Source organism: Thunnus thynnus, chromosome 10 (assembly GCF_963924715.1).
Source record: "Thunnus thynnus chromosome 10, fThuThy2.1, whole genome shotgun sequence".
Taxonomy (NCBI): domain Eukaryota; kingdom Metazoa; phylum Chordata; class Actinopteri; order Scombriformes; family Scombridae; genus Thunnus; species Thunnus thynnus.
In genome coordinates, this window is record NC_089526.1 from 20,577,788 (window position 1) to 20,593,649 (window position 15,862).

Consider the following 15,862-nt stretch of genomic DNA (forward strand, 5'->3'; position numbering starts at 1 on the left):
ATAAATCAGAAGCTATTTTGATAATCGAATAATGATTTTAGTCATTTTTTAACACAAAAATACCAAACATTTGCCGGTACCAGCTTCTCAAATGTGAGGATTTTGAGCTCTTATATGTCAAACATGATAGTGAACTGAATATCGTTGGGTTTTTGGACTGTTGATCAGACAAAACAAGACATTTGAAGACATCACTTTGGGCCCTATGAAATTAGAACGGGCACTTTTCATTATTTTCGGACATTTTATAGACAAGACAATTAATCGATTAATCAAGAAAATAATCTGCAGATTAATCTTTAAAGAAAATAACTGTTGTAGCTCTAGCTGGTTTTAGACATCTTGTTGGAGTGAGCTGTTGCTACTTTAACAGCCAACTAGGTGCTCGAGTAAAAAAAAGAACAAATATGAAAAAACAACTTGGTGACACTAAGTTGACTTACTGGAAGAATGTTCTTTATTTCAATGAGTTTTGGCAGAGGGCCTTCATCAGGGAAATTTTTTATGGTGGACAAATGTGGACATTTTGTGCTCTAACTGACAGATTATTGGCTCCTCAGTGAAGCCTAATAGATGTTGGTGTATAGCTTGTTCCACTTCCAGCAGTGCGTGTTTCACAATCTCATTTTGACTTACAACTGTATGTTTTTGTATAACTGTATGATTTCTTGTGAGAACATTCACTCAACGCTTACTTAACATTAAAAGCAACCACTTAGATTTATTTCATCACAAACTGTAAATTGTATTCAGTGTAGTTGTTAAAAAATGAATCCATCTCAAAAAAAAAAAATCCTCATTTAGAGATGGACTGCTGTAAAATGTGTGCAAATTTGTGAACGGAGCTGTGACGCCCTTGAGCTGTGTGTATTTGTGTGTGTGTGTATTTTCTGTTTTGTGTGTCTTTACTACTTTGATGTGTCTAATCCAAGCAGAGTCCTTGACAGAAGTCTCTTTGTAGCAGCGGAGCCCCTCAACATAAGCACTCACACACGATACACAATGAACAGGAAAAGGAAGGGGCACACACACACAGACACACACACACACACACATTCACACACAGACACACACACACACACTCAGGGGTATTTCCACTGTGCTTCACATTAAGCATAGTTATTATAAATATTACATGCTAGAAGAAGAAATGGAGTCACTTTTTTTTCTTCAAAATTCACAGTAGTTGGTTCAAAAGTTTTCCAATGAAGAGGTTTGTGGTTCACGTTATTTCAAGTTTGCTTTTTTTTTTAAACCAAACAGATAAAAAAGATGTAGAGGAGGGAGAAATGAAAGATGACATGATACTAAAAATAAATATCTGATCAGATTAGGGTTTCCACAGAGAGATTAGGAAAATGTATAGATCAAGAGGATAAGCGCTCTTTCTCACTTGACTTCCCCTTTCTCATCAGATTAGAAAGAAGTGCTACAAGTGGTTCAACATGGCTGTAACACACACATTGATATTTAAATTAAAAGCACACACACAGGCTTCTCGTAGGTGATCTGTGCTCAAGTTTGCATTCAAAGTTATTTAAGCATTTATCCAACATAAAGGAAAACTGATTGAACAGTAGTTGAATTGTAAACTGCGTTCATGCAGATGCAGAAATCCTGCACATATAGTCAATTTTGGTTTCAGATTTATAAAGCAGTGCAAGCTCTTGGATCTGGTTTATAAATCTCAATCATTGTGAAACTGCAGCACACAAGTCTGTTTTCTTTGCCCACATTTATCCATATATAGTCAGACATGCCCTTAGTCACCATAAAGAAGAATTCATACACACCACCAGGCTTTTTTTTTTTTTTAATAGAAGCTACAGTATAGCGTCATTCGTTAATTCATCACACATGTGCCTGTAAACCATCATCGCTCAATCTTTAAACTTCAGAGAGGTAATCAGTAATGATTTAGTTTCCAAAGTTCCTCATTTTTAAAGAAAAAAATGAGCAGAAGAAAAACGAAGTAAGAAAAAAAGGCTGAATAAAGTAATTTAAAAATTGAGCAGTTTATCGAAGTAAAGTTTATCAATGTGCTGTTGATTGGCATATTATAGATAGGTGAGTGGACTCAAGTCTCACCATATGATTACACTCATTCTGAAAACTGTCTACACCTAGTCCGCAATGAGCTTGAGAGTTGTACACATTCTTGGCACACGTTCAATTATTAAAGAAAACAGCATGTATGTAACCTCTCAGCTCTCTAGTTTTTCCATTTTTATTACTTGTATTAACGGACTGAATTCAAACGTAAAATCAAAATCATGTTTGACACACACGAGCCAAGTTAAAGGCTGTTCAGAGTCATGTTGAAGTGAGTAATGGTGAGGGGAAGTTGGAGGAGGGGAAGGGGAGCTATACTGTTTCAGGAAGCAGGGAGCCTCCAGGCCCTGTTAGCATGTGACCGCTATTAGCACATTTTACACACACACACACACGCTTTTTAACCAACAATGTTATGTTTATGTGTTTGTGTGTGTTTATGCATGTTTGTGCCCGTTTGCGGTTGTATATGTGTGGTAACCACGTTATATGTGTTTGTGTGTGTGCAGATGTATATGTTTGATCGTCACGGTAACGAGTAGCATTTCCTGTCTCAACAGTTCTGAAGAGACAAGTGAGTCCAGAGGAGCTCCAGACACCAGGAGGACCTTTTATAAAGAAGACATTCACTGTAGGGCACACACACATACACACACACATACACACACACACACACACACACAGGTTTATCTAAGTCACTTTTGGGGTATTTACATAGACTTGCATTAAATTCCCGGAGACTTAACCTAACCCTAACTTTAACCACTGACTCAAAAATCAGCATTTTACCAACTGGGGACACGACGTTTGTCCCCAGTTGCACATCCGGTCCCCAATCAACTGGTCTCAAGTCTGGTTTGTGTCCCTGAAAGTGACTTAAGACACATCCACACACACACACACTTTCACACTTTACCTTGACTGAGTTCTAAGAAACACTACTTCAGCCTACCTACTTCCCACATACTGGCAGTTGCACATACCCTCATGCATGCACACACACACACACACACACACTTGAAAAGCTGCCCACTCAAGTCATGTGCAAATGCAGGCAGCTTAGGCACACACACAAACACACATATTCACACACATGCTCATTCATTTTCTGGACATTGTCACAGATAATTGCCACAAAGTACCAAATGTGTATCAATCTTGCAGAGTCTTACAGCCACAAATCTATAACAAATGCCATAATTTTTGATTAGTTATGTATTAAAACAGAGAGCTGTTGTTCCATATCAATGTTTCATGTTGTTCTTCAGATTGTAGGTGATGCTGTGGGCTGGGGCTTTGTGGTGCGAGGCAGCAAACCCTGTCACATCCAGGCTGTGGACCCTGGTGGACCTGCAGCTGCTGCTGGCATGAAGGTGAGATGTTTTATGTTGGCAGTTTGGATGGAGGAGAAAAGTTGTACGGGTAGAATTAAATATAGAGGAAGAGCTTAGCTGAGACAGTGGTTAGAGTTTCTGATGCCTGCTTACATCAAAATGTTGCACAGTGAAATAAATTCACACATCCTTGCAAAATATGTGGTGTTGGAAGCTTGGTGACTACATGGGCTTTCAGTTGCTAACTGGATGATGCCTGAACTTGTCATAAATCGCTTGTTTCAGCCTGATGAATGTCACCTCTTCATGAAGAGGTGCATGTTTGTGAGATGTGATCATTAGCATAATCCACACTCTTAAAATTGCCATATAAGGCTCCATGTTCCCCTCCGTTTGTGGGCGAGTTTCATTCACAAAAAAGTTCCCAAAGAGTAGAAACACTTTGCAACTTGCAAAGTCCCGCTTTCAGAAATCAGAAGACAAACACATAACAAATTTAGGAGTGAGAAAAGGAGACCTGAAACAATTAGAAAATATGAATCCAGCTAACGTGTCATCAAAGCATCTCTGCACTGTGACAGAAATAAAGAGGGAATGCTTTGATGTGAAGTAAGATGCTAACATCTTTCTAAAGCAAAGCGCTCTGTAATTGGAGGAATTCAAGGGATTTGACAATCACAGAGATATTAGACGAGAGAATATTATATTCTACAGGTGATGTTACACTGTCAGCTGCAACACAAGCTGATCTGCAGAGAGACTCAGAGACAGCTGTCAATTACTGAAATTTAGACGTCGCTGCGCCAAAATATGGCCATAATAATCATACAATCTAAAAAAACCTTTCCGTAAACTGGCAGCCATGATGAAAATATGGTAAACAGAATATAAATTTTGCAATAAGTTTGTTTTACTTAAATTTTTTTTGTTAATTTCAGTATCACATTTAAACTCAAAATTAATTCAGATTAAGACGTTATAACTGTAAGTCAAACAAGTGTTTCGTGTGTGTTCATGACACATACGACAGGTCTGGACCACGCGTAACTTTTGTTTGTACCTAAGAGGACAAAAATTTATGAATGCCACAAACGCTCTTAAATCACTCGTATGCATTTTAAGCACAAATCTGTCCTCTTGCGCGAGGCCCATTGTGCCTGTAATGCAGTATGATGAGTGGAGAAAGAAGCCAAAACCTGATGTTTAATATTGATGCTTCTGTTAGCTTCTTGTATATCAGTTCAATTATTTGCAGAAATAAGAATGTACGCCACAAAATCAAATACTTCCTGAAATGCAAAGTGATAGCCAGTAGCTGTGTTAGGTTGTTGAGAGTGGAGTGGATTTTTTTTTCATTAACTAGATAATATATCTGTAAGAAGTGATGAACAAAGACTGATAAAGAGGAAAAGCGACAGCGTGTGGAGGCCTCCTGCAGCTTCGGTCTGCATGAGGAAAAGGGTCGAGACAGGAGCAGAAGTGTTGTGGGAGGAAAGCAGGGTAATGGTGGCTGCGCTGCCACAGCTGGCATGAAGGTATGTAAGCAGAGTGGCAGCAAGGAATCCTGGGAATGCAGAGCGTAGCGGTTTTAGCCACAACACGGAGAGAACAAGGACTGAATGAAACAAGTGGCATGAGCCGGAGGAGCAGAGAAACATATGACTTGGAGGAGAAAACTGGAAGAAGACACATAAAGCTATTAAGCCTGTAATAAACTTCAAAATCGGTTGAAAATCTTGTGTTTTTTTAAAAAGTCAGCTTTTGAGTAATTACTTAAAATTATACAGTGAACATTAAAATGTTTCCTTAGGCACTAAGAAAACTAGCTTTCATATCATTTGTCAACTGCCTGAAATTATGTGTTTCATTTTTTTAAAGAAAGCAAAAGTTGAGGGGAAAAAAAACATGAAATGTGGTTCTGCAGGGTTTTTCTTAACACAACTACTGCTGCTTTTCTCGTGATGGCCGCAAAATGAAACTTATAAAAGGAAAGCGGGGGATGTTAACAGAGTGGGGTCAGAAAGAAGATGCATGGGGCTGATGAGTGAAGAGTGTAGAGGATGAGGAAGGAGGCAGAACAACTTAACTATTAGCACTGAAAGAGGAAATGGTCAGTGGAAATATTATCACTTCTGCTTTGGTTACTGTAAACCGTCATATTTTATCACCATGGAAACAGGTACAATGGTTCACAGTCGGTCATAAAAATTGTTGACACTCATAAAGTGTGTTTATGTCGCTGTGTTTGTTATTAGCTGTGTTAAAAGCAGCTGATTGTCTGATTTATGTTTGTACTGTTATTACATCATGTAAACATTTTACTCCAAATATTATAATTTCAACTAAAGTATGATTTGCTTTTTTAAATTTTATTGATTGATTGTTTTTTTTTGTTTTATAAAATCCAAATTGAAAGCAGAATGTTCTGGATATAAGATGATCACATAGCATCATTATCGGAGCTCCTATAATAATTCCTGTTACGTAGCGCTGCGTGAAACATTTTATTTACGAGGAGTTTGTTGCTCTCCCTGCAGTTCCTAGATTGTTTATCTTCTTCCACCTCACCTGAGTAGTTTTATTGATGGGTAATCAAGCAATAACATAATCCAGGCAAGGAATGACGTACTGTAAAGTGTTGGCACTGCGATCCACGCAAAAGGTGAAAGGAGAAACCTGTCAGAGAAACATTACAAGGCTTTTCAGCATTTCTCATCATATACACGTTCAAACACTGCGTCTCTGTCTGTCTCCACCGCACGTAGATACACACATAAGTACAGTCCTGACCATAATGGATCCCAACGCTTATATAACTGCCCGACACATCACTCTTTGAGCCACTTCTAATGCACTTTTATAAGACAGCAGGTAGAGCAGAGTGTGTGTTTGTCTCACTTTGTGTCCATTTGTGCATCCGGTGCCTTACCGCGTGTTTGCACACCATTAGTGTGTTTGTGCTCTTGCAGTATGTGTAGCTCAGACTCTCTCAACCTCATTTAAAAGCATTTGAACTTTTAAAAACGAAAATTTTAGATACAAAACATTTAGTTCCGATCAATACCAATGTTTGGTGATTCCAAATGTTAAAGATTGGAACGGATGAACACAAAAAATTCACTCATAAACATGTAGAAAAGGTTTAAACCAACCACAGTGACTTTACAATGTGTGTTTTCAGTTCAGTTCAGTTATTGTTTCTCTGGCTTTCTGATTCCTCTAGGGACATTCATTCAAACATGGCCTCAGAGTATTTTTGCAAACAAAGAGTAACCTCTACATGGCATACAGCTGTTATCGCTGCATGCCTAGTTGAATATCTCAGCACGACCGTTTTAACATGTGTTTATTCTCTCTCCTTACATCTTCTCTGTGTCTGTTTTTGTCTTTCTTTCTCTTTTCTCTGTGCGAGACTGATTTTTAACCCTCTCATTGCAAGGAGCCATTCAGTCCAGCTGGGCCTCAGCCAAGACTAACAACCCCACAGCCTGAAAGGAGAGAAGCATCAGTGGGGAAGAGAGAAAGAGGGGGGGAGGTGTTGTTCAGAGAGAGTTAAAAGGCTGAAAGGAAAGGTGGAACGATGAGAGAGTGGAAGTGAATGGAAGTAGAGAGTCTGTCCAGGTGTGTGTGAAGGACAGTACTGTGACTTTGCAAGTAGTGCGATATGGGCTGAAGAGGTTTAGATGTGATTACAGTGAGAGTCCAGCATTCCTCCGTAACACAGGATTAACAGTCTGGGCTTTTTTTCCTTCCCTATATCCTCCTCTTAATCTCTTTTTTCCCCCTCACCCTCTTCTGATTATTCTGATCTCTGCTTTCCTGAAATGTTTAGGAGTGCCAGAAAAAACGTTTAAGAGCAATAGCGGTGAAAATACGTAAAAATAGTAACCTCTAGCTGCATGTATGGTACTCACTATTCTCCATTTTATAGGTTAGAGTAGTTGCACCCTTAAAAATGATACTATGTGATGTTTCCTGAGTTCACGAAACACATCTGTAAAACGTCCATCAGCAGTTTACTCTCACACTGTTGATTTATAGGCTATATAAGCATCCAAATAATTACATGAGAAGCTGCTGCTTTGTTCTGTATGACATGCATCATGCTTTTTTTTGCCTCTTTGGGAGCTTCTGGAAAACTTAAAGGAACAAGCGTTCTGTGAGTGTGCTTGCGTGCACGCCTGTAATAGCTTGAAAAAAAAAACAAACCGCAACAGCAGCATCGTGTTGCAGGAGCAGCAGCCAGAAGACGGCTCTGACAACGAGTTTTATTTTTTATCAGAGCTGCCGAATTGGAGCAGGGGTTAAATAACGATAAGGAGGGAGGGGTCCAGGCGTGACAGAGGAGTGATTGGAGCGTGGCTGTCATGTTGCAGCTGGTGTAATTTAGCATTTTATGTCAAGCAGCGCTATCAGTGTTTACTTGTTCCTCTTTTCTGTTGGAGCTGTATGTTGTTGTATCTTGTTTTGGCATACTGAAGCCTTATCTGTTGGATGAAATGTGTTAATCTGCAAGCTGTGAAATGTTTCTTAGGGGAACACTTCACTGAAAGTCAATCTTTCTCTGAGAAGTTTGAAGCTTGCTCCTCTGTGCAGGATAACAGCATAGCTGGATTAACTTGCTAGAGGGCCCCAGGGCGAAAATTAGCTTCTGTGCCCCTATTAACCCACTTCGTTCATCCAACCCTCTGTGCAATGAGCTGTTTTTTTTCTTTTCTTCAATATCCGACGTCAAATTTGCTGCGTGGTAAAAACAAACATTTAGGAATATTGACTATGTAAGCACAAAACTGAAATAATGAAACTTATTTCCTTTCTTTTGAGAGTTAGATGAGAGGATCAATACCACTCTTAGACATGAGGGTGGTATTGAACTTCTCATCTGACTCTATGCAAGTACGCAAATAAATATATTTCCCAAAATGTCAAACTATCCCTTTAAGGCTTTCATTATGTCAGTTGATGTGTTTCATGGTACGTATGTCCAAACAACAAATTTAGCACTAAATACGATTTTCAACTAAATCAGCAGAAGCCAGTTGACTCTGAAGTTTGGGGTCCCGGCGTAGTTTCCTGCTTCGTCTGCGGTTAGTAATCCAGCATTCAATAACACTTGTACTCATGTTAGATTTACAGAAGTTTCAAGAATTCCAGTGGTAGCCATGAGTCATGGTAAAAAAATCATCCAGATAAACTTTCCAAACCACTTCTGCAACATAATCTACTTCCTCGCTGTTGGTCCAAATGTTCACTACGTTCCAAACAATCCCTTACACTCCCTTAATGTCCTTTTAAAGACTTGTATTTATCTCTTTGATGTCTCTCTGTTATCAATCCTTCACTTCCATTCCCACCCATCTCTGACTCCATTTTAACTTGCGTAATTGGCATAAAAGTTCAGAACATTACAGCCAAAGCATCAAGAGTCTCTCCTCTCTCTGTCCGTCTCTCTGCAGGTGTGTCAGTTCGTGGTGTCAGTGAACGGACTCAACGTGCTCTCTCATGACTACCGGACCGTCAGCAACCTGATCCTAACTGGACCCAGGACAATCGTCATGGAGGTGATGGAGGAGGCGTAATATTCATAGAAGAGAGGTGTAGCAACGACCTGAGGACTAGAAGGTTTAGTGCTTGACCTCAAAACCGCACAGATGGAGAAAGTGGACGACTCGAAAAGCACTTCGCACTCTTTCTGTTCCAACGTTGTTTGGAGAAGGTGGATGACTGAGAAACTGTGTGTGTTCAAGAACGTGGGTAGTCGAGTACATGATTCAACCCTTAGACAAAACACGCAGTTTGTTCTCCTTTTTTTTTCTTTCTTTGTGTTTGGAGGCAACGTGCAAGATCCACTACTCCCGCAGATCACGATCCAACAGCTTCAGCGTACCCAAAAAGATTCAGTCTCCTGACTTTATGTGTGGAGGAAGGAAAATCCATATCTCTGTGGTTTGAGTTTCAAACCAAAACTGTACGATGAATCTGTTGCTGAACCAGATGAGAGTGTTTAAAGGATGTCAGACGCAGTTTGTCATTTGAATCTGGAGTTGAACAAGTAAAAAAGCTGCAACCGTAACAATGAGGAGGAATATTTCATGTTGCCACGTTCAGTGACCTCTCCCCCAGTTAGTTCTCAACTCTTGACTGGAGCTCCTGATGGCCCTGCACTGCCCTCTGCTGGCAAGAACAGGAAGACACAGATTTGATATGAAACTCTTTGGTTTTAGGTTTCTTGATGTTTTTTTTTTCCTTGCTTGGGAACTACCTAAGAAAAAAAAGATTTGTATCATTGTCATGTGAAGAGTTACCCACAGTATCAAAGGTAAATTAATCCCCAGATGTATTTACATTTAGTAGGAATATGTAAGTGTAAATAATAAAAATGCAGTGGTAAACTGTATGACATCAATAGGCACAATGTACATAGTTACCAGACATTACACTCAAACTGAAAGAAGCCTGGCTTTAGGAAGGCAGCAGTTGTACTATTTTGTAACATCACTACTATTCAAACTAAAACTTCTTCAGTACTGAGATCATATTGAAGACTTTATAGATAATAAACAGGATAAATGACCCTTGAACTCTCTAATAACTACATATTTTCTTTTCAAAAGAAAGAGCGTGATGACAGAAGAGTTTAAAAGAGTAAATCTTGTATGTTATGACTATATGAGCACTTGAACCATTAAACAATAGTTTTAATTGATAAAAGCACTTAACTGATGAAACCTTTTCAGTTAGAATCTATATACATAATAATAATAACTTTATTTATGTAGCACTTTTTAAAAACAGAGTTTACAAAGTGCTTTGACAGACAAAGCAAAAGCAGGATACTCAGAAAATGATATAACAGTAAGGCCAAACAAAAGCGAGACAAAATTAAGATTAAGATAAAGTTAAAACAAGACAAAAGAAGCAGAAACAGCAGAGAGAAGACAGAAGGATGATAAAAGATAAAGAAGGTAAAAGAAATAAAAGACAATACATTTAACATTAAAAATGTAAATGTAAATAAATACAAAAAAAAAATAAAATCAATAAAAACCGATGTCACATAAAAGCACATCTATAAAAAGGGTTTTAAGAAATTATTTAAAAGAAGTCAGTGATTCTGCGAGCCTCATCTCCTCAGGCAGGTCGTTCCAAAGCTGAGGGGTCCTGACGGCAAAAACATGGTCACCTTTAGATTTAAGCTTTAAGCCAGAAGGGCCCCACCTGAGGATCTGAGGCTGCGAACTGGCTCATACAGTGTCAACTTTTCTGTTACGTAGCTTGGGGCCAAACCCAGATGTGCTTTAAAAGTGATCAGTAAAATCTAACAATCAATTCTAAATCAAACAGGGAGCCAATGAGAGAAGCCAGGACTGGGGTGATGTGATATTGTCCGTTAAAACCAGTAAGAAGCCGAGCTGCTGCGTTCTGAACCAGCCGGAGGCAAGAGAGTGACTTTTTTTTTTCACTGTATATGTACATATACATTATATACCTTGTGTATATACAATCTGACATCCCTAATTTGAAACTAATAAGAAGGAATAACGTCCCTCCTGCTTCCCCCCACATCCTTCATTATCTGTGTTATATAATGTGTGATAATAATCACATGTATAGTAATTACATGTCCAGTATGATCAGTGAAAGCAGTAAAAGTTCACCTAAATAGAAAAGACATTTTCTTACTTACGTCTTGTGAAACTCAGCCATGCAGACAGTTTTTGAGATTTCTTCCTCCCCCCTAATACAATGGAAGTGAATTAAATTAAAATTAAATATCTTTCCAAACAAATGGTCCCAGTTACTCTGCACAATCGGGATAAAAATGCTGTAAATAGTTGTCATTGGAACAGCTTTCTACTGAAGAAACTGTCATGATAAATAATGTCCACAGTGCGTTCTGTGGATTTTTCAGAGCAACAGGGACATTACTGATGTTGCTGTTGAATTTAAATATTATATTCACAGATGAAATTGACCTTTCTATTAGGGTGGCAGTAGAAATCTCAAAGAAGGGTAACTTAAAATCTGAGCAAATGAAATCTAATCTATCTAAGTAATTAGATACCACTAGAGGAACAGTAAGTATATCCTAAAGTTAACTTTAATGATTTAAGCAGGCTTCACGTTTAGATTAATAGATTTGTACATTATTATCTTCCAGCTAACACCAGAATTAAGTGTACAGTGCAGTACATGTGTAGACTGTGCCATCATGTTATCCTGCTTAGACAGTAGTAGCATGGAAGGATTATATTTAAAGCTATAGAATAATAACTTTAAAAAAAAGAAAAGAGCATAGATAAGCGCTCATATGTCTCATATTGCTCATATATGTCTGTAATCCATGGTTGACTCCTGAGTAAACACTTGTTTGCTTGTCTCTGCCTGGTTCAGTGGACATATACTTAGTTTAGTCCAGGATTTAAAACTTATCGCGTTCAGTAAACTTGCCATTTTCTATTCATGGTGAAGATTTATTCAGGAAATCTTTTCTTTTTTTTGCCAAACAGTAGAATTAATCTGTAAACTGCCTCCAAGTGTCTGAAGTGAGTTATCTACTGTAGTGGCCAATGTGCTTCGATGTTGTAAGCAGTGAAATGCATGACTCTTATAAATCTGTGCTTACACTATGTAGCATTAGTTTCCAATCCAAAGCTCTTCTTCTGTCAATTGACTCTTCGGACTGAGTTATCTGACAAATCATTTCTCAACTAAAGTAGATTCGGGCCTTCAAAAAGTCTTCGCTTCCTCCAGCAGAAACAGAACTGAACAAAACCTCCTCAACTGCGTAAATAAGTAGTTTATAAAATGTGTCATATTTTAGATCAAGGTGATCTGTGACTTTTCCTCGGACAGTGGTCATATTCTCTACTTTACTTACTCGTTGCTAAACATTTTTGATGTCGCTGCTGATCTCACAACTGTCCGCTCCTGTGGTGACATGGACGACGCCATACGATGTACCATTTTTAATTCTTTTCCTGTTAAGTTGACCGATATTTTGTTGAATGGTTTGCTGTGTAAAGAAGATATATTAAGGGACCCCAGGCACAGATTTGATATACTTTTTTTTTTCTTTTTTTTTTTTTTGGATTTTTGCAGTTTAATTTTTCCACAAAACCATTCAGAAAATTTCTACAGTTAACATAAGAAAAGTAACTTCTTAGAAACCACAGACATAAGTGATTCTAACATTACTTTCAAGGATTTTCATTCGTCTACAGTTGAGACGTCATTAGTCTATAACAGTTCATATCTGGACACGGCATGGGTTTGCTTTTTTTTTCTCAGTTTTTCTTACATCAACAACTCGCCTACCTGCGCTTTTCAACCCAGTATTTGTTCTTTTTAATTGTGTCTGGTAAATAATCTGGATAAAGGGTTGCGGAAAGTGTCGCCCTTGACTGTCTGAAGGCGACAAAGGGTGATTATTTTTGGGGGAATAGTAATATGCAGAAGCGAGGCTGTTTATAAGTGAAAAATCTTCACTCCGTCTAGAAATGTATTAAACTCTTGAACAAGTTATTTTGTGGTTGAAAACGGGTTCACTGACTGTTCACCTATTAAACCAGAAAGCATTTGCCTTAACAAGTTATTTTGCTGCTAATCACAGTTTGTGGTCATGTAATCTCTCACTCTGCTCTCAGCTCTGTCATCTCTGACTTTGCATATTAAAAGTCACATTGTATCAGGCGATCACGCTTCAGTTGAAATGACAATCAGTGTTTTATTGACACCACCTTTGAAATAGCACAATAGCGGTTTCACAAACAATGGTCTGACCGAATGTATCTCACCTACATCTTCTACACTGAGCTGTTCATTGTCATTTTTATACTTCATCTTTAATGATGGGTTCACTTGTTTAATTAAAGGGATTCTTTTGCTTCATTTTCACCTCACAAGGCTGGAGTAAGGCCCCAGATGTATTCAGCAGGTACAGCTCTGTGTGTGTGTGTGTGTGTGTGTGTGTGTGTGTGTGTGTGTGTGTGTGTGCGTGTGTGCGTGCGTGCGCGTGTGCGTGTGTGTGTGTGTGTTTGTTTTTCCTCCGATATCAGAGATTGAATGTTGGTTTCAAGACAATATAAGCTCACAGTACCACAGTCTGTTTTTGACAAAGCAGCTAAAGCTCATTCTGGTGTTCTAATGTATAAAAAAGTTGATTTAAGTGTTTAATAAACAAACTGATTCCTCTCTGTTCTTGTGGTTTTCTCTTCAATACTGGTGGAATTTAATCTTATTTGTACTTTTACCTGAGTTAGAGATCCTTTTTCAGGCTTTTGGACCTGCTTGAGTCCATGTGTTTGTTGACTGCTTGTCTAAAAATCACACAGAAGTAGATGTTCTATTTAAACTGAAACAATCATGGAAAATACAGCAATGAGTGCAGCGGCAGTGTCCTGACTGAACAAGGTCATGTTCTGATTAAATAGAACTCATCATGTTCTCTGCTTGGCACAATCAAATCAAAGGGCAACTTTGACTTCAGAGACAGATAAAAGTTTCTCTCTAATACTTTTTCCCTTCAGCACAAGGTCAACATGTAGCTTAATCTGTGAACACTTTGCCAGGCTTGTCCTCCCATCTCAGATTGGCCAAAACGTTTGATGTGCGCCTTCTTTCCACTGGACTTTCCACTCGACATTCCTGATTTTAATGTCTGTTTTTCTCTCTCTCACACACATCTGATATCTTAAGGCACTGAGGATCAAAGAGATAAGAGGGGAAAAAAATCAGAAAATTGTTTTTCTCAAATTTTTGCTTTTTTCTTGTGAAGTACTGTACACTTATACCTATTCAGGCCTATGAAAAATCCTTCAGTTATGACAAATTTGAGAGGAGAAAATAACGAAATTTAACAAATGATATTCACAATAAGGCCGTAACCTCAGATGAGTGGTCACAAGTAGACATTTCTTTGTTTTAAAGGATTGTCTCACAGTCTGTCTTAAAGGACCAGTGTGTAGGATATAGTGACATCTAGTGGTGAGGTTGCAGATTGCAACTGAATGAATACCCCTCCCCTCCCCTTCCAAGAATGTAGGAGAACCATGGCCGTGACAAATACGAATACGAATACTTAATTTTAGGTGATTATACACTAATGAAAACATACTTATCAGTATTATATTCCATTTCTGCCAAGTCCACTCTGTTAGATGCCACTAATCTTACACACTGGCCATTTAAATCAACAGTCAAAACAAAATGAACAATTAAAGAGGTTTTGCTCATTGATTGTGTTGATGTTTATTTGTGCACTTGAATATTGTTTTAAGACAGACTTGAAAAATTGTGAACTTATCCTTTAAAGGGTCCCAAGTCAAAAATGTTGGAAAACTCTGTCTTAAGAAATTTTGATTGAAATATTTATGGGAAATCTGAAAAGACAGAGAATGTGTGAAATATCAAACTAACTGCTGCAAGTTGTCTGTGTTCACAAGATTTATTTGAACCTATGAGCACACTGCCTCGTCCTCCTCCCCTCTCAGACTGGAGAGTACAATGTGACACCCTCTTTCTCCCCCTTGTTCAGATGTATTACTACAAACCTACCAGCAGGGAGTAGTGTTATACTGTAACATATAGTTTGTATATAATGTTGTGAGTAGTGTAATTTTTTTGGACATTTCTATGGATTTCAGTGTAGGGATTCTTTACATTTTTGGTCCAATTTGCCCAGCTTTGTCTTGTGAAAGGTCTGGGTAAAAATGCAATCTACAAGAATGAAAAAACCAGCTTCCCAGTGAAGGAGGATGCAAGCAATTATTATTGTAAATGTCAGGTCACATTATTTATTTCCCTCATTATTTGTTGCTTGTTGCTAACAGCAAAGATGACCTGCTTTGCTGTCTGACCTCTCCGCAGGTTTCTCAATGAGCAGTTTCACCTGGACTGACATTCCTGATCTCACACACACACACACACACACACACACACACATGGCTATCCTCAGGCATCATGATGGAAATCTTTATGGGGTTTTTCGTGTGTGTGTCTGAAAATATGTGAAATAAGAAGCAGATTTTTGCATGTTTTATCCATTCTGATAAAGCAGATAAAATGACTTAATCATAATTTAAGTGAGCTGGAAAAAAATGGATTAATGTTGATCGATACTGCACTGTTTTGTCATTTTGTACACTGTGCTCACAGTGGTTATACAGGAAGCCAGACTCCTTCCTCTCTCTTTTTTCCACTAGAATAGGCCTTATCAGATGAGACCATCACTACCTTTCATTCAACCTATCTGTCCCTGCATTCACATCTATTGATTAGCTCAGTAAGCAACCTTCACGTTGCCTCCATCCATTCATCTATCCGTCCAATCCTTTGTTTGTGTTTCTGCTTGGTGTACAGAGTCATATGTACACACACAGGAAATTAGAAACTGTCACACACACACACACACACACACACACACAGACACACACTTATTGAATCATGGGAGCGACAGCCTGCTGATGGACAGTTTT

At 38.4% G+C, this 15,862-nt stretch overlaps 1 protein-coding gene across 1 annotated transcript in view; it reads left to right on the forward strand.

The window, feature by feature from the left end:
* deptor (DEP domain containing MTOR-interacting protein) overlaps positions 1–13,582 on the forward strand; it is a 34,469-nt gene extending 20,887 nt beyond the window's left edge. The window contains exons 8-10 of the mRNA XM_067602024.1: positions 2,613–2,683; positions 3,321–3,425; positions 8,843–13,582. Coding sequence (XP_067458125.1) covers positions 2,613–2,683; positions 3,321–3,425; positions 8,843–8,965 — 299 coding nt within the window. The 3' untranslated portion in view covers positions 8,966–13,582. The remainder of the gene's footprint in view (positions 1–2,612; positions 2,684–3,320; positions 3,426–8,842) is intronic.
* The last annotated feature ends 2,280 nt before the right edge of the window (positions 13,583–15,862 follow it).